Source organism: Thermobia domestica, chromosome 8 (assembly GCF_964235325.1).
Source record: "Thermobia domestica chromosome 8, izTheDome1.hap1.1, whole genome shotgun sequence".
Classification (NCBI taxonomy): Eukaryota; Metazoa; Arthropoda; class Insecta; order Zygentoma; family Lepismatidae; genus Thermobia; species Thermobia domestica.
In genome coordinates, this window is record NC_137461.1 from 284,865,671 (window position 1) to 284,890,667 (window position 24,997).

At 35.3% G+C, this 24,997-nt stretch overlaps 1 protein-coding gene across 1 annotated transcript in view; it reads left to right on the plus strand.

Annotated features, from left to right (window-relative positions):
• Hao (Hydroxyacid oxidase) overlaps window positions 1–24,997 on the plus strand; it is a 65,909-nt gene that overhangs the window by 20,925 nt on the left and 19,987 nt on the right. The window contains exons 4-7 of the mRNA XM_081769887.1: window positions 1,880–2,014; window positions 3,299–3,430; window positions 8,607–8,739; window positions 14,732–14,848. Of these exons, the coding sequence (XP_081626013.1) occupies window positions 1,880–2,014; window positions 3,299–3,430; window positions 8,607–8,739; window positions 14,732–14,848 (517 nt within the window). The remainder of the gene's footprint in view (window positions 1–1,879; window positions 2,015–3,298; window positions 3,431–8,606; window positions 8,740–14,731; window positions 14,849–24,997) is intronic.

Here is a 24,997-nt window from a genome sequence, read left to right on the forward strand (position 1 = left end):
TGTCTTTGTTGGACGTGAAATCACAAATAACCATAAATAAAACGTTTCAAATCATATGTTAGAAGTTGGAGCTAAGGCCCTTAGATTGGTATCATAGCATTTTAATAGGTAGATAGCGTGCATTTGGCAACAGAATAAAAGTTTATCTTTGACAATTTCATTTTCAAAATGATAACATAATCCTTGCACCCTATCAGTATTCAAGTTGTACTTCCCTTTATTGAGAAAAAATAGTGCTATCAATCACTGGCGTCTTTGGCATGTAATTTTTTTTTGGGGGGGACATCAAACAAAGTGATTTAAACGGTACTACCTAGCTCAACCTGTTTATTTTATCTTCGATTCAATATGTTACTTTTCTTTTTACCTTCACGGACCACATGAGGTATATCAAGAACTCTGTTATAATCGTTTCACAGCCAAATAAATATAATCATTATTATTTAGATGTTATTCTGTCGTTAGTGAATAAATTAAATTAGAATAAAATATTGGGGAAACGCGTTCCTCCCGCCAGAGACGCCCGTGCTATCAATGGTAAAAGAGAAATCACTATACACAGAAAAAAAGAATTTGGTCAGGAATACCAAATTTGTTTGTTCAGGGCATATGGTCACTTTATTTGGTTAGTTTAACCAAAATTTGGTCATTTATACCAAACTGGTTTGGTCATGAGCACTATATTTTTTGGTTATAACATTTGGTTGATTAATTTTGTTATGCGAACCAAATCTTAAGTGATTTGGTAAAGATTTGGTTTCCCTGACCAAAATGTTTAGTTACAAGGTCACGTGTATCCATTTGATTTCTGGGTAAACATGGCGAGTATGAATGTGTGGATCGAGGTTTGAGCGTATGAGTGAAAGTATATAGTTTCTCTACCGAAAAAAAAATAAGACGTTTAACTAACCATCACAAGTTTACATCACTTGTAATTCAAACGACGTGTGTGAAACAGACTTTTGTCTATATTGTCCAACTTTCAACACCAAAGTCTCAATGATGTGAAGTGATAAGTAATTGTTACCTGACAGCAACACAATGGATCTCGTGAGCAATACATTAAGAACTTGGAACTTACCGCTGCTAGTCAACGTGTTTCGAGGTGAGTTAATTTTTCGTTCGTATTACTTTACTGTTAGTTAATGCATATTGGCTACTTTATTGACTGTAAATTTGGCATAACAAATGCGCCTTGGGTAAACTTTACAATACACGCTCCAACTGCGCATCGATATGTACGACCACTTTAAAAGGGTGTAGTAGAGTAGGGTAGGGTAGGACACACTAGAGTAAGATAGGGGTAAGTAGGGTAGAGGTAGGAACGGGTTAGCTCAAGTTTAAGGAAGTTTTGACCCATTTTCATAGAATTAATAGAACGAAATTTCTATTTTTAATTTCAGTTTAGTACCTGTACCAACAGTATTTGGTAGTTGCTACCAAATGTTTTGGTCAAATTCGCTAAATTCAGGTTTAGTATTTACAACCAAATTATTTCGTCCCAAGCACCAAACCTGGATATTTTTAACCAAACCTAGTATTTCTAACCAAATCCTACTTATTTGGTCAGTATTTGGTCAAAATTACCAAATGCATATATGGTAATGATAACCAAATACTAGGTTCCTGCAACCAAACAAATCGTAACCAAATGATTTCGTGTTGGTGACCAAACGTTTGATTGGCGCTATATTGACCAAACGATTTGGTAACCAGCACCTATTTTTTGGTCAATCTGACCAAACCTTTTTTCCAGTGTATAACTCTATTGAAATCATTTTATTGCAGTCGAATATTATCTAAGAGTTATACATCTGAAAGATAAAGTGATATATTCTTTTCTAATGCTGTTGTTGTAATCATTTTTTATATATTTCAGAAATGTAACAAAGAAATTGGTACAAAGGGCTGAAAGGAATGGATTCAAAGCTTTAGTTTTAACCGTAGATGCTCCATTATTTGGAATGAGAGTCGCTGATGCAAAAAACAAATTTACTCTTCCCAGTCATTTGAGGTGTGTATTATACAATATATTTAATTATTTACGATTGCAATGAAATTTTAGTTGTATTTTTTTTTTTTTGGTATTTCATTTGGCATGAAGATTTGTGTAAACCAACACTATATTAGCTTTTCATTAACCTGTTTATTTATATAAAAATCAAGCGTAAATTTAATTTTTATTTATTAAAATCTATAGGAATCTTTACTACGCTTGCTAAACATTTTTCAGTTTGATTAAATAACTTTCAGACAATAAACAACATTCAACAAAACTAATACATAATTACTTCACACGGCCGGATCCAGGATTTCTTGAAGAGGGTGCACCACATTTGATTTAAATTTTTAGGTTTTTAAATGTCTTTAGGCATCTGTGGTGTGAATGACGAATATTACTCTGCTCAGTGATCCTTTTCCTTCAACCTTCAGAAAATCGACTTAAACTATTGCTTTTCCAAAACTATGCCTTCTTTTAAGTCTCAAACGGACACATGACAACAGAAAGTTTCGGAAAATCTTGCTTTTTCACTGCTAGGTTCTCATTTTAGATAGTGTATATTTACAGTGAAGGAGTTGTATGTGCACCGGTGCACCCCCTAAATCCGGCCCTGTTACTCCACTGTTATACGTTTCAAAGAAACCAGAAGAAAGATTGTATAAATTAAGGCAAAAGAAAATTTCTCGCAATGAGAAGAAGCTCGAAAATATTGTAGTGCCATATCCTAGATATCGTTCATAATTTCTGCATGCAGTCGCTAGTGGTGGCCATAAAAATCGGTTTTAGGAAAAATCGGTTTGGTTTTCTATATATGAAAAATTTATTTCTGTTTTCCATAAAACCGGTTTCATTTGTAAAATGGTTTGGTTTTCTATCAAAAGCTATTTTTTTTACTTTTCTTTTTCTTTTTTGTTAACTTTTCTAGGAACAAGTACTACAAGAATCAAAGCGATACCAGGTTCGACGAAAGTCATACTGGTTTGAGCGAAAACAAAATTCTTTTAAAGAAAGTGAAAAAAGAAGTGGTTTTGTGAAAGAAATGAAAACCGGTTTCGGTGAAAAATCAAAATATTATTTGCAAAAAATGGAAACCAGTTAAGGTGAAAATTGTAATGTCATTTAGCTACTGTTTGAAGAGACCTGTTGGCTAGTGAAACAACAGTGAATAAACAAATAGGAGGGAAAAGTACATGATAATGACCTTGAGCCGCCATTTTTAAAATAACAAAATGCAGTTGCTGCAGAAATTGTCTTTATGTAAGGTGTATAATAACATTGATATTATTTTATTTTTAGGATGGCTAATTTTGACGACGTCCTAGCAGCAACTAGAGTTAACGAAAGTAAAGGTGGTTCCGGTATCAATGAATACGTCAGCGAACTATTTGACCAATCTCTGACGTGGAACGATATTAAGTGGCTCAAAAGGTAAATACTACACGCAGACGATTAATATTAGCAAGATAGATGTATATATAAAAAATGTTTCACTTTGTCAGAGACTGTGAGCATGAAACAGTTTCTTATCCTTTGTTACTGAGATAAAATTATTTAGGTTAATAAGATAAAATTGGTTATATTAAGTAGTTTGTCTGAGATGTTGTAGTTGCAGTGAAACGTTCAGAAAATTATGTATAGAATATATATTCATCCGTCAAACTAAACACAAAATGATAACATTCAGTGAAACTGGAAGTGAAACTACAGAATGATAACATTCAAATATTTTATTGTAAGTTCTTAGTTTCAATTCGTATTTTGTCATGTTACCCTTATATTTTGTCACCATTTGCCACCTGTTTTCAACATATTGAGGTATTTACAATTAGGAGAAAGTATTACGGAATTATCCACAGAGCAACTTCCCTGCGGAGTGATTTATCACAAGTCACTCATTTTGCACACAGTTGTCCATTGTTATGAGCATATTTAGGGATTTTTGGTCAGATGTAGTTCGGAGTAACTATAAGAAACGAAGTCAAAATTAACGTTCAATGAATTAGTAATTTATTTGCATGATTTATAATAGAGTTCAATTAGTACATTAGGAAAACACATAACAGTAACACATGATGCTAGGGCAGAACACATTCTGAGCCAGATCCTCACCTCTGAAACTGATTTATAAGTCCCAATTCCTTTACTGTCCTCCGCAAACACTGATTAAAATGGAAATTACATTACACTAATGTGCGTTTCCTGTTGGAACAGTGTTCTTCGAGATTTTATTGCTGCTTGTTCAAAATCTAATTTGATTAATTTCGGATTCCAATCATTAATATTAGCCTTCTGAAAAATTCTCTGATACATCTTACTAGCTCTTGTTGGTAAGAGGTCGAAGATCAAAGGGACAATATTTGTTTCCTCCAAGTTATGTTCTCGTTCCTGTCTATACTGAAAAATCCTAATGAAAAGTGCATGGTTTCTTCTTAGAGGTTTCGATTACTGTGATAGTTTCCATTAAGCACCCCGCGTGATCTCCTCTTATATATCCATAACCTACCAAAATCAGCCAATCAGAATGAATAACATAATATTAGGCTGTTCCATCTAATATAGACTAACGTGGGGTGAAATGTATGCTTTTGGCGCACGTTCTACGGTGTATACCGCAAATGTCCCACTGTCTAAGGGAAAGTTTTGAAGAGTAACGCAAATGCCCCAGAAAACCTGTTTTTCTTATTGTACCACAAATGTCCACTACTGTAAATGTCCTGATACCCCTTGTAGCTACTTGGGAGCTGACCTCTTATATACTTTCCGGAGATCAACTTTTAATTAGGCTCCGCCCCTTCGTTAAAAAGTAACACTTGTGTTTTCCACTTTCGGTTTCACTTGTTAAGATGCACACTTGTCCAGTTAAAAATTGCATTTTTGCTGGATAAATTCTTGTCCTTTAATTATCCTTGTTTGTTGTTTTCCTTCATTTTGAGTTTAACGTCCCTTTCAGCAGGAAGGTTATATAAGACGTGGACCTACTGATAACGTGTAATCCGAACCACATGAGCTCCCGCCGAGTATTCTTGTTTGTGTTCCCTTATTAATTTGTTCTCTTTCTTCCTTCTTCTTTAAGTAAAATCCTCTCACATTCTTTATTTACAGCAAATCCTCCATTCCAATTCATCAAATTGTCTCCTGCCTTCGTGATTTATCTAGCTTATTTTCATTTTCTCACCAATGTCCTTTTCTCTGCTTCTATGACCTCTGCTCCTTCTCATCCTCTCCTGTGGTTTGTCACTTTTTGATGCTTATATATTGTGTTGTTGTTCCTTTCCAATCTTACGTGGAAAAACACAAATGTTACTTTTTAATGAAGGGGCGGAGCCTAATTAAAAGCAAATTTCCGGGATGTGTATAAGAGGTGACCAACTTGCAAATAGCAGGAAGAAGTTGAAGTCTGATGAAGACACAGCTAATGTGTTAAAACTGTTTCGTGATTGTGGTTTTATATATTTTTATCACATAGTGTTGCTCACTGTATTGTGTTTAGTTTGACTATATGGGAACAAGGCCTGATAGAATAGTAATAGAACGTTCGTCTGTGCATGGGCGTAACTTTGATGTCTAATTGAAGGTGGTACTTGATAAAATTGTAGAAGTGTTAGAGGTATATAGATCACTATTCATATAAAGAAATGGAAATAAAATCAAGCTCTTAAATTTTACAAATTGTACTCGGCGGAAATCACACGTTACCAGACAAGGCTTAGCATGTTATCGACAAGGCAAGGTCCTTTATAATACTTGGGATAGAAGAACAGCAGCTGTCAAGCATATGACAAGTGTGTGTCCCGGCAGAAGATATATTTTCTACTCAGATAAATATAAACTCCGACCAGGGGCAGATCAAGGACGGAGTTCTGGGGGGAGGCAGTGGGTTGTAATACTGCTAATTAGAGCTACTTTTAAAGAGCTTCAAACTATGGGATGGGTTTTATTTATATATAAATTTTAAAAAAACTTCCCTCTTCTGGGGGAGGGGCAATCGCCCCCCTGGATCCGCCACTGACTCCGACCCAAGCACTGCAGTTGAAAAAATGTTACTAAACTTATTTACATGTGATTTCGGGGTAGTAACAACGTTTCCACCAGACACATTTTTTTTTTCAGTACAGGGCATTGAAATGAGTTTATTTTATCTGAATAAAAATTCAGATGTAAACCAAACCATGAATTTTCAAGAAGATGGAAGGACAACGTGTTAATAAGGTGCATGAATGAATTATTATTGCTTTTGTATGTTTGTTAGTGTTTAATTTGCAAGGAGCTAAGGAACAAGGAATTGTGGACAATGAAAGAAACCACCAATAAGACAAAAAATATGCAAAGAAAATTATAACGATTCAAGAAGATAAGAATCAAGATGAAGAGATAAATAAGAACAGAAATCAATGCAATGATTGTCAGGAATGGATTCACAAAGAATATATAATGTTTCAAATGTGTGATGTTTGTTTGTGAAGTTCCAGAAATAAAAATTATTCATCATTAAAACATATACAATGGAATTTTTTTTCAATTCGAAGTTCAAGGTGACACGATAAAAATTTCAATTATCCAATATTCGAGTTATCCAAAAATATGCAATGTTAAATGTCTAGGTGAACAAAACTATTGCACCTACATAGAAGAAAGTAATATGCAGCAGACTTTATCTTTAAGGGAGCATGAAACAATATCGCAAACAAACAAACAAACATTTACTCGCACATAAATTAAGCCACACACAAAAACCATGTAAAGCACACTTTAAATCCAATACAACCACATACATGAGGAGTAACCTTAATTATTTGTTTTCACTTATAGAAGTTCATGTTCTTCCTTTGCTTTAAATTGATTGTTTTGAGGTTGCCTACAAAAATCTTCATTTTCTTTTATTGCTTACAATACGTTATTAGTAACATTTGGTTGTCATTCAATAGAACATCTTAAGAACAGACTACCATATTAAAAATTTCCAACCATTTTGGAAGCTTCAAATAAGGTTTCTTCGCTTAATTGTCGATCTCCTCTTCATATTCTTCATCAGATAGGGTGTTGTTTTTTGTGTCACTCGTCCCTTCGGCTGCCTCTAGATAACCAACTGTCTGAAAACTAATTGTCTGGATAAGTGATAAACCAGCTGTCTGTACAACTGCAAACCAACTGTCTAGATAACTGAAAACCAATTGTGTGGATAACTGAAAATCAACCGTCTGGATAACTAAAAACCAATTGTCTGGGTAACTGAAAACTAATTGTTTGGATAACTGAAAAATGATTTTCTGGATAACTGAAAACCAACTGTCTGGCTGGATGACGGAAAACCAATTGTCTTGAAAACTGAAAACTAATTGTCTGGGTAAGTGAAAACCAATTGTCTGGACAACTGCAAACCAATTGTATGGATAATTGATAACAAATTGTCTGGATAACTGAAAACTAACTCTCTAGATTTAACTGAAAAGCAAATTTCTAAATAACTGAAAACCAATTGTCTGGATATCTGATAACCAATTGCCTCGACAACTGAAAACCAATTGCCTTGATAAGTGAAAATTAATTGTCTGGATAAGTGAAAACCAATTGTCTGGATAAGTGATAACCAATTGTCTGGACAACTGAAAACCAATTGTCTAGATAATTGATAACAAATGTCTAGATAACTGAAAACCAACTCTCTGGACAAGTGAAAACCAATTGTCTGGATAAGTGATAACCAATTGTCAGGATAACTGAAAACCAATTGTCAGGATAACTGAAAACCAATATTGTCTAGATAAGGGAGAACCAATTGTCTGGATAACTGAAAACCAATTGTCTGGATAAGTGAAAACCAATTGTCTTTATTTAAAATTCATGTACTATATTTCACGTACCTCGAATTATTCAAACTGGAGCTTTAAAAGTTTGATTTACGCACAACTTTTTAGCCATTGTTTTCAATACAGCAAGGGGATTATAATTTTATTCGAATTATCGAAGTTCGAACTAACGAGAGTCCGCTGTAATACATTTTTTTGATTTTTTAGGAAGTATAAACTTTACAATGCCCGCTCCAGCTGGTATCCTTAAGCAGACACGAGAAATTACACTCGATTAATTTTAACAAAATGGGTTCAAATTTCCCTAACCCTAAGTTAACCCGACCCTACTCTACCCCACTCACACTCCGCTATGCCCTTTTAAAGCGGTCCAACTTACCGATACGCAGCTCGAGCGTGTATTGTAAAGTTTACTCAAGAAAAAATATTTTTCTGATGGTAAAAAGAAGACATTAAAATCATTGTATTATCCTACAGTACCGGTAGTACTATGTTAATATTTGGCTTTTGGAAGTAAATTTCTTTTTTTCAGGTCGTATTATGCCATATAAGGGTTATATAATTCATGTTCAATTTCGTCCTTTTAATTCATTCTCTCAAAGATATTTTATTATTATTATTATTATTATTATTATTATTATTATTATTATTATTATTATTATTATTATTATTATTATTATTATTATTATTTTGTCAGAATTGTTTGTGAATTTTTATTGAACAATAAATATGTCTGTAAAGCTGTAGTAAAATGTAAAGTAATACTTGCTTAAATACTTGTTTCCTGTATTCACTAGCATTACGTCACTTCCTATAGTTCTCAAAGGAGTTTTGACAGCAGAAGATGCAATTAAAGGAGTGGAAATGGGAGCTTCCGCCATTTTGGTGTCCAACCATGGAGCGCGTCAAGTAGACACGGTTCCTGCGTCGGTAAGAGAGCTTCCTCGAAGAGGTTATTAGCAAGTCATAATAGCATATTATTGTACAGTACAACATATTTTATTTCTCAGGGCTTATGGTAGAAAATGTAATAAAATAAGTTCTCTCTTAGCTATATAGTTAGAGCTACGCGTCCTTGGCAGTATTTCCAAATAACTAATAGCTGCACTGATAAATTTTAATATTATTATTTGATCTCTGTTATTATACACGTGTAGGCTGTATATCTGTATAAAAATGCATGAGCTATTTCAATTAAACATGGTACGCGTGTGATTTACAGTCTAGAGAAAAAACATTGTGAGAGAGGAGTAGTGTCATGTGAAAGTAATCGAAAAAGACCGATATTAGTATCTAAGACATAGCTATTGTGGTCGCCAACACTTCCAATGCTGTTTAACTCTTAATCCATCCCCATCGGCAGGGGGTCGGGAAGGTTGGAAAGGATGGAATGTAAAAATAATCGGAAACGACCTATATTGGTGTAGAATCCATGATTTTCGGGGTATCTGTGATGAACAGGGCTCGGGTTTTTGGTGCTTAACCAAGTCATAGTTTGTTGGTGGGTTTCTGAAATAGTGTTTCCAAATTATCACATGATTTTTGAACTTCCAAACTCGAAATTTATATCTATCAAACTCCACCACAAAAACCTTCTTCACCCGATCAAGTAATTCTCACCGAATAAGTACCAAATTTTATGTCTTACTCGTTATCCCTATATATTGCATCGATATAGGTCTCAGTCCTTTCTTGTTTCCTGGGAGTATTAACGTAAATTTATTCAGCCCTCATATTATCTACAGCAATACAACATTTTTGTTTAAAATATGTCGCAACATGATAGAAAAATATGGAAACGTAAGCTCAGGAATGCATGAGGCAGAGAAATGAAACAATTATTTGGTCTCTCTTAGATTACGGTTCAAGTATTCAATTGAAAATTTTGATAAAATACAAGACTTCTTTGGAAAGCTCAATCTGTCAGAAGCAGAGTCTGTGAACAATACTCAGAATCTTATTGCTGAAGAAAACAGTAGAATTATTAAGGAACTGCATGAAGAAATTGGAAACGGAGTCACAGTGAATTTCTAATCTGGAACAATGGAATATACTTCAAGTTGCGAAAGTTAGTGTGCAGGGATCAGCAAAACTCAGGCTTGAAAAAAAAATCGAGATCCATGTAATGTAACGGATCTAAACGTTGCTGGAAACAAAGTGAACTTAGTCCTTGGCATCTATAGACGTTGACCACTCCTTCTCGTAGTTTAAAGTTTCCTGCCAAACCAAGAAAGTCTGGCATTTTCCAACATAGAGAATATAAAGATGTAGGCCTACAATTTATTTCATTTATATTTAACTCTTTCACAGGTTGAAATGTCAACAAATCAAAGCTCACACCGTGATATTCGTTTACACTTTTTGATCTTCAATTGAAGATATATGTCTTTCAAGTGACAAATGTAGACATATATGTAAAATTTGATACAAAAATAGTGAATTTGTGTTTGTGATGTAGTATAAATACTAATTAGCATTTCACCACATTTCCACCCAAAACAGTGTTTCCCCCCACCAATTTCAGTACTTTTTCCACCAAAAATCTTAGCCCTAGTGACAAATGGTGGGACTTCTGATGTAGTTTAAGTCCAAATTCAGTCATCATCGGCATGAGGAGTGAGAAAAGTTGGAAAAGGGTGGCTTGTAAAGATAATGAAAAATGACGTACATTTTTGTCCATTCGGAGTCGCTAAACTGATTGGTGATAGCTCCGATGATATTTAAGCACAATGACCACATGCTCTATCGTTTTCGAAAATTTTATCTCTACGGGAAGGAAGTGGACGAAGGTAATTTCTAACATGTCTAAATTTCTCATGTCTTATTTATAAAATGGCCAAAGCGAGGAAATGTTTTAACTGTGTGAACTTAGTTAACCTTGATTTTTGTTATGTCACTTTGATTAATATGTGTATCCTAAAAGGGAAGGGGTTCAAATTTTGCTCAAATAATAATTCCATGAACGTATTATTCCTTACGTAATAGTAAATAACAAAAAAGTCTATTTTACTATTTCAACTAAATTTCTTAGTGTCACCATTAGTTCGAAACTAACTTGGAATGAGCATATTTCTCAACTCAACAAAAAATTAAGTAGTATTTGTTTCGGCCTCCGTAGACTAAGAGGTAATGTCACAACAGAGGTGTGCAAAATTCCATTCTTTAATAACTTACGGTATTATTTTTTGGGGTTATTCTACTGAATGTATTAGCACGTTTCGCTTACGAAAGAAAGCACTAAGGGTTGTGTTTGGATTGTCACCAAAGTCTTCTTGCAAGCCCATGTTTCGAGGACAAAAAATATTACCATTACCTTGTGTGTATCTATATAAAATTATCTTGTTTACTGTAAGTAACAAACACTTATTTATTGAAAACACTAACGTCCATAAATACAATACTCGATTCGTTAATAATTTGCATGTTATCCCCCAAAATTTCTCGTTTTTTTTTTTTTTTTTTTTTTTTTTTTTTTTTTTTTTTTTTAAGCGTGTATATTAACTGTACAAAAATTTTCAATAAGTTACCTGACTTTCTAAAGCAAAACAAATCATATTCCATGTTTAAATCTGATCTTCACAAGTTCTTGGTAGATAAATGTTACTACACGGTAAATGAGTTTTTTTTTTTGAAGACAATGTATAAATGGTTTTTTTGTTATGTTATGAATGTGTAAGCTTATAAAAGTCATAGTTATGTATGTATTACTCTATCTGTAAGTTTTTTTTATAGCATATATGCAATTATTTTGTAATTTTGACAACTGTATGCGTACTCGAAATTACTCTCATTTGTATGCAAAACAGGAAAATAAATAAGTAAATAAATAAATATACTTCCCGTGCCATGCGAAGAACAGATATTTCAGTAGGTACTTTAAACAACGTGAAAGTTTGAGCTAAAATTATAGGAATTTATCGTAAATATACACAGCTGCTAATTGTGTAGCCAGATAACAACAGTTCACTAGTACAGAGCACGATCTTTTGTTGGTGTAGTCGTAGTTCTGATATGTGTGTGCAGATGGATTAACACATCTGAGGCCCGGGGCTAGAAAAAAAATGTGGCCCCTGCTCACTTCGCCTAATACATTTGAAAGTACAGTAGGAAAGTTAAGTGGATAGGTTTCACATTTTTGGGCTAGAGCCCCCTAAGTAACTCCCTTAATCCGGGCCTGTGTGTGTGTGTGTGAGAGAGAGAGAGAGAGAGAGAGAGTTCAGACGGCGTCAGGTGGAACCGTTTCGTACTTTAAACCGCGTACTTTCCATAGCACGTGAGAGATGAATCCACCTGGCGAAACCACATATACAAACGCGTATATTTATTCATCTCGTTCCTTCCCCTTCCCTGGTGTCAACTAATGCTCACCTTTGATATTACTTTATAGCGATTCAAAAACTGGTGAAATAGTTGGTGGATGGTTCATGTACTGGAATTGAATACTTCTCCTATGAGGACCTCGTTTTCAGTGGGTTGCGGTCATGTTGTAACTGGCGTGTTCTGAAGGAATTCGTCGCCGTTTTCAAATTTATTAAATCACCCTCGTAGTGTCCGCTCATTTACCACAGTATTACCAAATGTCTGCTGAGTTACGTATCATCGCACTATAGAATTCATAGTAGAGCATCCAACAGGAAAATGTGTGTTCCTAACGCCATTCTGGAACAACTGAAGTGTGTATCAGAAATTATTACAATGTAGCCTTTCCAGAATCGATTCACTTTTGGCGCCATTACAATTCACACCGAGCTCCTCCGTGGCTAAGCGGTTAGCGTACGCGCCTTTGGCGCGGGAGACCCGGGTTCGATTCCCGGCGGGAGCTCATGTGGTTCGGATTCCACGTTAATCAGTAGGTCCACGTCTCATATAGCCTCGATGCTGAAAAGGGACGTTAAACTCAAAATCAACTCAACTCAACACTTCACACCATACGAATACGTTGTTAGAAGATGCATCACACGCTACTGCCTTAGAGGTGCAATTTTCACGTTTCTATGCTGCGTGTGCTGTTTACTTTTAATTTGTATTGAAGCCTACCAGTCTCCGCTTGCTATCAGTTTAAACTCATAACGCACACAAGCTATTGTGCTCCCAAAATGTCTTGAGCCGTGGCAAAAATGCGAACTAAAGCTCACACCTCGACACACTCACGCGTTGAGCCAATAAGGGTCCAGCTGTTATAAGCGAGAGAATCTTAGCGAAAGGGAGTGGAATTCTTTCAGCCGATAGCAGCGTCTGGAACGGAAGACTAGGTGTCAAGTCAATGTGGTATATCTTTAGTATTTGTATAACATTATTTGGGTTACCATATTTGTGCTGCTCTCTGATCTCCGTTTTAACTGTAACGTCCACATCCAGCATGCTACAAGAGGAAACACTCACTAACATGTTATTTTAATCTCTTTTTTGCCTCTAAATGGAAGGTGTAAGGTAGAGTAAATGGAACTTGTGCGAGTAATGACAACCCATTCTCCAATTGAGAACGGAATGGCCAATGAAAAACGTTTAAGTAGACGATTATGCAATCAAGATGTTCGAAACAATTTGCAGATACTTACAAAATAACTGCTATGTCATTACTCATATAACTTCTATTTACTCTGATATATAGGTGCATACAGTGCAGTCATGTGGAAATCCGATATATTCATTTTTGAGCAATATGAAAGTTCCATTTATAGGTTGCTCATAAAAGAAAGACTAATTTAATAGAAAGAAAAATAAAGCAGCTATTTAGTACATTACAGAGAGAGAGAAGCTGTCCAATTTTGAGATATCTTAAATATATTCTACAAAATGTGCTTGCTTTTGATCCCATGATCATACTGAAATCACAACCTTATTCCTAGTATAACTAGTGAAGCATATCTGGTGTTATGGTCTATAGTTTATCTGTTATACAACCATGAATATTCTGGAGGGATATGTGTTAATGGAACCCCAAAGGAAGAAATCAGTCAATTGTGTAATACTAAATGTTGTATCAACACAACTGTACAAAACTCCAAGATCATTATAGAAAAAATGCTAATATTTCGGATTCGAACTGACAAAATATCTTTCGCTAATTGATAATCATGGAACTTAGATCCGTGAAGGAAATGTCGGTAGCGAATCTCAAATTTAGGAACCTCCTTCCGATGGCATAGATTGCATCATTGTAAGTTAGTAAAGAACTGTTTTATTCTATTAGAATCCTAATGATTGTGTTGCCAAAAGACTGAAGAGAAGATATAAAATTCTTGTCTAAGCGTGGAAAGCCTTCCCGTATCAAACATTATATTTATGCTAACAATAAACAAGTAAACAAATTTATAATTATTTACTTACCAAAACCCATCATATTCTTTGATATTCACGTGTTTATTTCAAGAGTGACATAACTCAAAATTTCTAACTTTCAGAAGAAGCGTTTGAAAGTTTCGAGACGCAGTGAAAACAAATGAGCGTAGAAACGACACAAGTGCTCTCTAGCACCCAGTTTTGGAAGCACATCTGTAAAAAATTTTTTAAGCAGAGATAGACATCAACACTATACCCAGGCCGGCGAACGATGATTTCTGACAGCTCAGCTCGCGAGGACGACTGAGGAATGCGGTGTTGCCATGTACTTCTCGCGCAGGGGGAGAAATGTCTGCTTCCTCGTTGAGGGTGAGAGGGGGTGAGTGAAAGTTCGGCAATGTGCGGTGGTTACCATGGATACGCGACAAGTTCTTAGCCTAAGGTTGGCTGACCTGCTGTCTTCTGCTCGCTCGCCGTGGCCTTGTGCAAAGCTGTCAGAAATCATCGTTCACTGGCCAGGGTATAGATTTCATTTTCTGCCCGTCAGTCAATAAGGGCGATTTTTGAGTTATGCCACTCTTGAAACAAAAAGGCGAATGTGTTGATTATTAAGTGATATTTTCTAATTATGTTATTTTAGATCGAAGTCCTTCCAGAAATAGTGAAAGCTGTTGGACACAAATGTGAAATATACCTTGATGGTGGCGTAAGACAGGGTACGGATGTGTTTAAAGCTTTAGCACTTGGAGCCAAGATGGTAAGTAAATATAACATTAATCAAACTATATAATGCTTTCTGGTAAGTATGTACTACCTTAAGAAAGTATAATTTACCTTCTTGATACCTGATGGCCGACTACCTTTAGCCTGTAGTATAACTTTCATTCATTATAGACTTAAGATATATATAAAATCCAGAGTTAATAATTTCCAGAGGAATAGTGGACCATTCTTCATGTAGTGCAGGAGGCAACATGGCACAGTGGTAGAGCACTTACCTCTAATGCGTGAAGTCCCTGGTTCGACTCCCAGCCAAGAAAGTTTGTGGTGGACAACATCGTGTCCGTGGGTTTTCTCGGGGTACTCCCGTTTCCTCCCACATCCCATTCCACCAATGTCTTCATTATCATTCACTTGGCTTAATCACCGTCGCCCTTAGCCTTCAACGGGCATTATCGTGGGACGTTAAACTCAAAGATTTCACTTCATTTCATGTCGTGCAGTTTCAATTGCATCAGCGATTATGGACAAGAAAATTTATGCTGAACTCACTTATGTAAACTTGGCCACAGATATTAAATAAAGATGTGGTTTGAGCGGGCGAGTTGAAATTCATTATAATACTGCACTAACAACACCTTAACAGGTCTTGCTGTGTGTGTTGGCGCATTGTGTCAACTCGAAAGATTGCAGAACAAAATCTGTACTATAAAAAATTAGTTGCACTGGCCACTTGTAATGTTCGTACAATCACTGGATAGCATACCCTAAAATTGCGCTCATGTTAATATTCAGTAACCGCTAATATTCAGCAGACGATATTACACCTTTGCTAATATATTTGCTGGAACATTGTTGCCAGAATGAGTTTCTTATTTCTGTGTGAATACATAAGAAATAGTCTTTACAATTGTCAATGCTGCAAAATAGCATGCAGTTTGTGTCCCATCATGTAAATATTTATGCGTACTAAACATTTACATTAAGAATTACTGCGCTGAATTCTTTTTTCTATGCCTCGTAATTGATTGTAAGTAATTTCCCACTTTTTTAATAATTACATTTGTGGTCATTTAAACAATCACTAAAATTCAACGTTACAATTTGTCTCATTGGTATTATTTTCAAAATATCTCAATAGACAACGCTAAATTTTGTCATAAAAATTATGTCTCTATCATTCTTACTTCAAAAAATACATTCGTTCAAAGTTTGGATTGCATTTCTTTTGGGACACTCTGTATAAACATAATAGACAATAATTTGCTTTCTAGTTTCCTTTGATTTTCTTTATCGTCACCATCACAGAATACATTTTTTATTTCTGTTTTAAAATATTAATGTTTTTGGATAGAATATGCATATTATATTACTTAAATTATACGTATTCAAAAAAAGAACTTATGTTTTGCATTAATACTACTAATAATGACGACGACTGTGTAAAATAAAATAACTCTTTAAAAGAAAACAAGGACATTCTCGCGTCCCGAGTTTAGTTGAAAAAGAATCGGAATTAGAACCGAAAACAAAGAACTGTCGTAGTAAATCGGGAAGATTGGTGGCCTTTCTTTATGGTTTTTGTGATAATTTTAAAAATTCAATGTTGTGTGATCCAGTTCATGAGGTCTTGCTTTCCGTCGATTTTTTTTTCTTTTCTGATGATGTCTTGTCATGAATTCTGTATTTCTTCTTCACCTTCGATGCTGTTGTTCACTCTACACGGGCAATCTTGGATACACTTGATCTAACTAACCTCGCATCTACAATTAACCCTCTTTTAAACACAGAGATTACTAAGGATGCTCACGAGTCGAGACTGTACTCGAATATGAGACACACTTTGTAAAATTCGAGTCGAGTCGAGACTGCCTCTAAAAATCTCGACTCGACTCGAATGTGTCGAAAATCTTTCTATAATTTTTAATATTACTTTGAAGAAAGTATTCACTCAGAAACAGTCTTGAAACCAATTCCAGCATTATTACTTTAGAAACAAATTACAGTGAAACCTCCCTTAACGGACACCTCTCAATAACGGACAGCTCTATAATACGGACAGATTTTTTTGTCCCGGCAAAAATATATGTTCTCTTACGGAACAAAACCCTCCCTTTTGCGGACACTCTCAGATACGGACGCGGACAGTCCTTTTCACCCCAAATGTTTGAATAACCTCTTCATAACGGACAGGATTTGTTCTCGGTTCTGCGATATACTACAGTATACAGAAAAGTCTTTTCCCCATAAGTGTATCTCTCATGAGTCCAGACCTGGTGAACTATCAAACAGAACAGCTGAACTTGAATTTTTTTCCCGCAATAAAACTGCTTTCTGGCGGAAATCCTAGAAAATTTTCAATAAGCAATAACACTCATGCAGGGTTAGTCGTAAGGCCAGGAATTCTATGCGAAAGATATTCCCTTCCCTAACAAATTTAATCCTTTTCGTCTGGACCTTTCATCTTTACCGACAATTTTATAGATAACAAAACAAACATTGTTTGTTTTATAATAATATTTTCAACGAGCAATGCTACCTCTCTTACTTTTTTGGAAAAGATTTTTTTTTCTTTTACTCATGATACTGGAACAAGTCTGGGTTGGAGTTTTCCCGGCTTCATTTTTCATTTTCTCTAAAATGATATTTTTTGTGATTGGGCCTGGGTCAATAAATATGCACCCCCAATAGCTTGACTGTCAACGAAGATGCCGCGCCAGTGCACAAACACACACACACATGTTTCTTCTGCAATCGTACTGAGGATTTTTAGAGGACACTTGCTAATGACTTTTATTACCGTTGTAGAGGAAGAAGCATGCCTTTTTCGTTAAACATTGCCGAGCAATAATAGGCTATGATTTTAAAAAATGGATTTCTCCTTCATCCTTCCCAGTAATTCAAATTGTACTAAATAAGACTATTTTCATATTGAATTTTACGTATTTACGGCCATACATATTGTATTTACTGTATATTACTGCATACAATTACTCTTATGAGAAATTAAATATCTGTAACCTCTCTATAACGGACACCTCTGAGTAACGGACAAAACTTAATGTCCCATTGGTGTCCGCTATTGAAAGGTTTCACTGTATTACTTTAGAAAGGTACAAAATGCATAAACTTAATCTTTTGAAAACAAGATTTAATTTTCAGCTCAATTGAGTTAATTAAAACTAATAATTAATGTCGTGATATTTGATAGTACTTCAAACATAATAATAATAATAATAATAATAATAATAATAATAATAATAATAATAATAATAATAATAATAATAATAATAATAATAATAATAATAATAATAACAAAAACAATAATAATAATAATAATAATAATAATAATAATAATAATAATAATAATAATAATAATAATAATAATAATAATAATAATAATAGGGGAAACCGGGGTATTCTCAAATACTGGGGTAGTGCTGAACACCCAAGTTTACGCCCAAGGAAGCTTGTTAGAAAACAGACGATTTCGCAGCATGCTAGAGGAAAGAACTGGGAAAGTGTAGCATAAATTTGGTGACAGTCAGTTGAATGGATTGCTAGGAAGAAGACATTTTATTGCTTTTGTTCGTTCACTTATAACATTCATTCTATAATCTGGGGAAGGTAAGTTGGCTCTTATCTTATCTATGTTGTTACAGATAAGGAAATATGTTCCCTTATATTTGAGTATTAGGGGGCGTGGTGGCTCAGTGGTAGAGCGTTCACCTCCGGTGCTTGGGGTCCCTGGTTCGATCACAGCTCGCGCCGTGTGGACTTCGTGGTGGACAAACACCGTGCTCATGGGTTTTCTCGGGGTTCTCCCGTTTCCTACCACTTTCTTCATTCAACCATCTCACTCATTTCTCATTATCACCTTCTCCTTTAACCTAACGACATAATCGTGGGACGTAAAACTTTAAAGATTTCATTTTTCATTTGAGTATTAGTTCTTTGTAATCTTGCTAGTCTGTATGTAGTCAACAATTAGTTTCAACTTCAACAATAAAATGGTGTCTCATGGGGAAATGCCAGACAGAATGTTTGCCATTACCCCGGACTGTTCGCGATTGCCCCATGGTATGAAATAAATTATCAACAATTTTTAGAACTTTTTTTTAATTGCAAAGTAAGAAAATAAATAAATGAAATTGGTTTGGTAAATAAATCATGTCTTCTTAGTGAGCATTATTATCATTATTAATTAGAATAGTTTGCTAGATTTGTTATTTTAGGCCATTGGTAGCCTACTTCATTACTCTATAGTCAGAAACGCTATTTTAGATATCTGATCCTTCATCTTGTAACCATATGGTCCAGCTCATCAAATATTAATGAAGAAAATTTTAACTTTTTAAGTGAACCACGTAGAAAAGCACTTTTAAGAATTTTTCTCTCAGCTAACAAACAAATATTCATATGTATGTGTGCGTCGCGTCTGCGACGGAAGTCTTGGTGGACCCTCTCGTCTCTCGAAATAAGGTACTAAAATCCGATATAGAGAGCAAACGTCGTCTCCAAATATTCCCTTCGATAGGTTGTCATAGCTATTTTTAGCTCTGACATCAACAGGTTGCATTGCAAGCCCCTCTGCTTAGTAGAAGCATGGAGAGATGGAAAAAAGAGCCAACCAGTCAGCTCTGGGTGGGAAGACGAACAACAGTGCGCGAACTATGTTACATACATAACGCAGTTAGTTACAGTGTTTAGCGCATCAAAAGTTTGAATGGTGCATTGATTATGACGAAAATGTTGCCGAGAAAAGAAAATTTAAGTTTATAACATTTGCTCGTAATTGTTGCTTGTAAAGTCGTTTTGACGGCAAGGAGCTAGCTCAGCAATGGAGAAACAACAAGACCATCCGAAAGAAGATAAAATGGAAAGTAGGAAAATTCATCCCTCCAATTTTAAGTAAATCCCCCTGGAACCGCCAGAAATTATCTTTCTTAAACACCAAAGTGAGAGACCAGTGACAGTGCGAAATTACGGAAACTAACAATGTAGTGAAGTTCAGAATGAAGATAATTGGGTCAAGTGTTAAATTCCATTATTATATTCAATTATTCAAATCAAAGTGCCAAAGTGTAATTTATTTTGTACAAGTGAAGTTTTAGTGTTATTGATTAAAATCAAGAAAATATAATTACACGTATCCTTTCATCATAATTTATCAAAATTATCACCATGATTTAAATTTGTATGTTAGAGTTTAAGATAACCTAATTTATTTTTCTTTCCAGCATAAATAATTGATGCCCATACAAGGTAATAATTTTCGCATTATTAAATTGTATCAGCTTTGAGAATACGATTAGAATCAGTCTTCATGTCAATTACACAGAATGTTCTGACCCGAACTCTGAACCGTACTGTCCAGTGTCTAGATGATCGGCTTTGGTAAAATCTCCGAACCGCTATTAAAGCCTAAAAGAGACGTTTAGGATATAGAGGATCGAATCCCGGACTATCATAAATGCCTAAGCCCTCATAGGGAACTGCGGGACGCGAACCACATGCAGTAATAATTATCTTTCCGAACAGGGATGTACTACCATGAGCAAAATAAATGACGCGTCTCTTTATTCTAAAGTTTTTTGAAAATATCTCTGTTTTCTTTATATGTTCGAAATTTCGGAAGGTTTCCCCAGCAGGACAGGTTAATAACAAACCCGTTTTTAATATTTGTGTTAGATATTAGCTTAAAACAAATAAATTAGAAGCAAAAAACATTAAATCGACAGAAATCTCGAGAATTACCAACTCTGCTAAAGTGGGAAATTTTCAAGAACGCGAGGGAATTATGCAGTTCAACACGGAGCAGCGACATCTATGTCATTGAGAGAGACGTGGATTAGATCTACAAACGAAACTTTTAACGAAACATTTCTAATGTGTCTTATTACATGCATTATCAGCGAACTCCAAATATATGAATCTATGCTAAGTATTAACGTAAAGATAGAGCAAATAGTGGAAATTACCTATGGAAAAAGACGAATTCTTAGCACAATCGTAATGAAAAATCTTCTTTACCGTAGAACAGGTTCAGTTCACGTCAGAAAACAAATAGCTCAGTTAGTTAAAGCAAATAGTCTGTATATCGAAGGTATTGGCTTCGAATCCCATGGAAGTGCCGTTGTCATTTTTATTACTATGGTTATTTTATTTATTTTTTATGTGGGAAAAAATCAAATTGTAACATATGTGTAAAACTCATGACGATACCAAAAAAAGAGAAAATGTTGTCGCACTTGCATTAGTGTCTCTAATTTTTGTTTGCAAACAGTTTCTTAATTATTTCCCCTGTGCTCACTACTCATTACATGCTCACTGGCGCATAACGAATGTTTTCCAGTAAATGTTAATTCTAATTTGGAGAATTTTATAAAGTTTCACAATGTTTCTCATTTGATAGTCTTCTATCTATTTTTTGGACACTTTGATAACAGATTTCAATATTAAATGTTTAATTTTCCCTATATATATTTAATTACAGAAAAGTTTTACAATGTATTTGTCTTAAATTGAAATTGTTTTGAATTTACCACATGAGGTAAGTAGCCCGAAGGAGGAGAACTGAAGTAACTGATATTCTACGTAAAAGCAACCTAATGTAGAATGATTATGCTTCTTACCTTCAGCACATAATCTTTACGTTAGAGAGTCAGACAGAGAAAAAACCGGTTTTTTCCTCTCCTATGACCACTCATCTTAAAGCTCTACATGTAATGATTCGTGTCACATAATTTCGGCTCTCCAAAGACATTTATTATTATTATTATTATTATTATTATTATTATTATTATTATTATTATTATTATTATTATTATTATTATTATTATTATTATTCCTGAATATGCCACCCTTACATAATGTAGTAACTTTAGATATCTTGGTTTAAAGTGCTTTCTTTAGTAATAATTTGAGCAACCATGTAACAAAATTTCAAATGTATGAGGGGCACGACGTTTTATTCCCCCCTCTCTTTTCAGTACCGTCCCAACAGAAAGTATATAATTTCTGACAAGCAGGGTAGACAAAATGAATAAAAAATATATTTAAAGTATCCTTTCCTCCTTCGTGAATGGAATATCACGTAACATTTTTTATTCTACTGAAGACGACCCTAGGCCGTTATGGTTAGGTAACAAAAGAAATACCTAATACCCGCGCCCCTTGATTGTAATATTACCTCTTCTTCATTTGTTCGAGGCCACTCTACATAACCAAGGTTGACAAAAAGAATAGGAAAAGTGTCTAAAGATTACAAAGCACTTTATATTTTGTCAGAAACAAGGTAGTGTATACACAGCATTGCTTTCGTTAACAAGTGTTTCACCGTTGAGTCGCTTATAAAATTAGGCAGAATAAAGTTTTGCCGATCATTGTTCTAGAGGAATTTGTCCAGGATGGTTTGGTGTCGGGCTAATAACGATGAGTATATTTATTTACATCACCGTTAAAGAAATATCAAACTTTCTGAAAGGAACTTACTTAGGAAATATCAGATCCTCCTTATACTTAGCCAGAGCCCATTCTGAAATATTGCATCTGGTGTTCTGGGTGAAAGTTCTATGGGACTATTAGAAAAATATATATTCCCGTTTCCACGCTGATGGTAGAATTTCTTAAGCAGTTATTGAATTACGTTCGAAGCATAGGCGTAAATAGCGTCCCCGCAACCCTGTGGGGTGGAAACCGCACAAGCAGCAAGGCCAAAAATATACAGAAAGTACGCAGGGGCAGACCAGGCAAAATTTTCACCCGGGCAAAGGGACTTTTTGGCGCCCTCCTCCTAGTACTAGCCTATATTTTACATTTTATCATAGTGTTTTTAATATTTTAAACCCATTTTTCAAAAAGACATTCTTACCTAGGAAAACTTCACAAACAATATGGCCCGCTATAAACAATACGAACTCCCCCCCGCCGCTTGGTCTTGTGGCTAGCACGCCTGCCTTCTGTGGTACCGGGTCCAATTCCCGGTGGACTACTGTTAAACGATAAAAGTGGTTCGGATTCCACTATAATTAGTATCCACATCTCTTTTGGCCATTAAGACATAACCGTGGAACGCTAAACTCAAGCAAACAAACAAACAATACTTACACCCGCGCCACTCTTTATTCTACATACCATCTCTCCATTTTTCGATACAGCCCCCTTATTACTATGAAACTCTCCTCTTCCATGGTTATGTAATTGCCACTACTTTACAAGAATGTAAACCAAAAACGTCAGTAGAAAACACGTTACTTAAAATTTTTTGAGGTTCGTTTTGTCACCCCTCTTTCTCTGGCGCCCCGGGCAGTCGCCCGGCCCTTGGTACGCCCCTGAAAGTACGGACGCATAACTAAGGACTGCGGAGGAGAGGTTAACCTTCATATTGTGCCACTGGTTTGACGTGTTTGAAATGTTCAGTGACTGATCGGTTAGTGAAATAATTTCGACGGTTACTGATGTTTAAAGTTTAGCTAAAACAAAGTTACCTAACCAAATACATTTGATATCGCGATGTCACAATTTGATTTTTCCTCACATAAAAAAGATAAAAACAATCAATAGTAATAAAAACCCTTACTCGTACTGGGCTCGAACTAACAACCTAATTCGTACAGACTAGTTGCTCTGGCTAACTGAGTTTCGATTTCTTACGCGAAAGAAGTCTGTTATATTACGAGGCATGCTTTTCATTAGCAAAGCTGTTCGAAGTAATACGAACATGGCTTAAGAACAGAGACGGAACTGAATTACCACGACCCGCTCGGGAGAGTAATACTCCCGGAAGTACGTTTTTTCGCGCGCTACTCTAGCCAGCTGTTTTACGCGCTATCCTAGTCAGCTGTTTTAAGTTGGTCACAAAATCTATATCATTTAGTACAAGGGGAACAAAACGAGTCTTATATCATGGAGTACAAGGGCAACAGAACGAGCCCTGCGGAGCTTCTAACCCGTTCCTACTACTACTACTACTTATCTGCACAAAAGTAAGTAAATCACATTTTTGAGTATTATTTTCATATTATTTTAATTTAAAAAGTGTTATAAAAATGTAAAAAACTTTCCTCGGGCCGGGTTTGAACTCACGCCAAAATAGATTTTCTTACTAACATATAGCGCTAGCCCACTCAGCCACGAGGACCGACAACAACTGTCTGAATTCTGCCATTTGAATGCAACGTGGCAAGACATAGATAACGCCAACCAATCAGAACAGTGTTTTTCGTTCCTACTTCCGGGAGCATTACTCTCCTGAGTACCACTCGATTGACCTTGAGGGCAAATCACCAAAGGGTAGCTATAAACGTCAGCATGTATTTCTGTGGAGTTCTGTTCAGTATTAATATCTGCCAATCACGCTTGTTCGTAGGAGTAATATTTTACAAACCTAACCTTTCGATAAAGCACAATGGCAGAGAATCAAAGGGAAGGAATTCTTGCCCTTGTGAACGTTGGATACCACCATGTGTAATAAAACTGTCGCGTCTCCTTGAAGTGATATTTTATCGAAAAAAAACTCTTTTTCCTTTATATATCCGACGTTTTTGAGGGTTTCAAAATGAGGAAACGTTACTGGCAAACAAGGACGCATTTAGGGGTGGGTCCAGGGGTCCGGAACCCCTCTGAAATCCCAACTTTTCTGTAAATTTAGTTTAATTTTGGGGATTATCTTTTAAAATTTTATTATAATTTATCCTAATATTGAAGTCGGACCCCTTCCGAAATAAATTACTGCATACGTGCCTGCTGACAATTTTCAATATATTCGTTAAATAATAAAGTAAAATAATTACATTAGGAGCAAAAAGATTCGACACGGGCTAACTTTTGTCCACTGCCAATATTGTTAGAAGGGATATTAATAGCAAAAGCTGCTAGTCAATGCTGAACCTTGGAACTTCACCCCGAACAGCAAGCCTATTATTGAGAACTGCATATGAAACATTTTATCAAAACTTATCTAGCTTTTATCTGGCATGAAATTATTATATACACCAAAATGCACTCTCCTAAAATGTGTATCTAAACATTGCTCTACGTATCTACGAAGCAATGAAATTTTTTTTATCGAAATATGTGGGCAGGAAACTCTAACAGCCAGCCATTTTATTTAAATCGTAATAAACCCTGTAACCGTGCGTTAACGTGAAGACAAAGCTTGGTCCATTGGTAAAGTGTTGGAGGA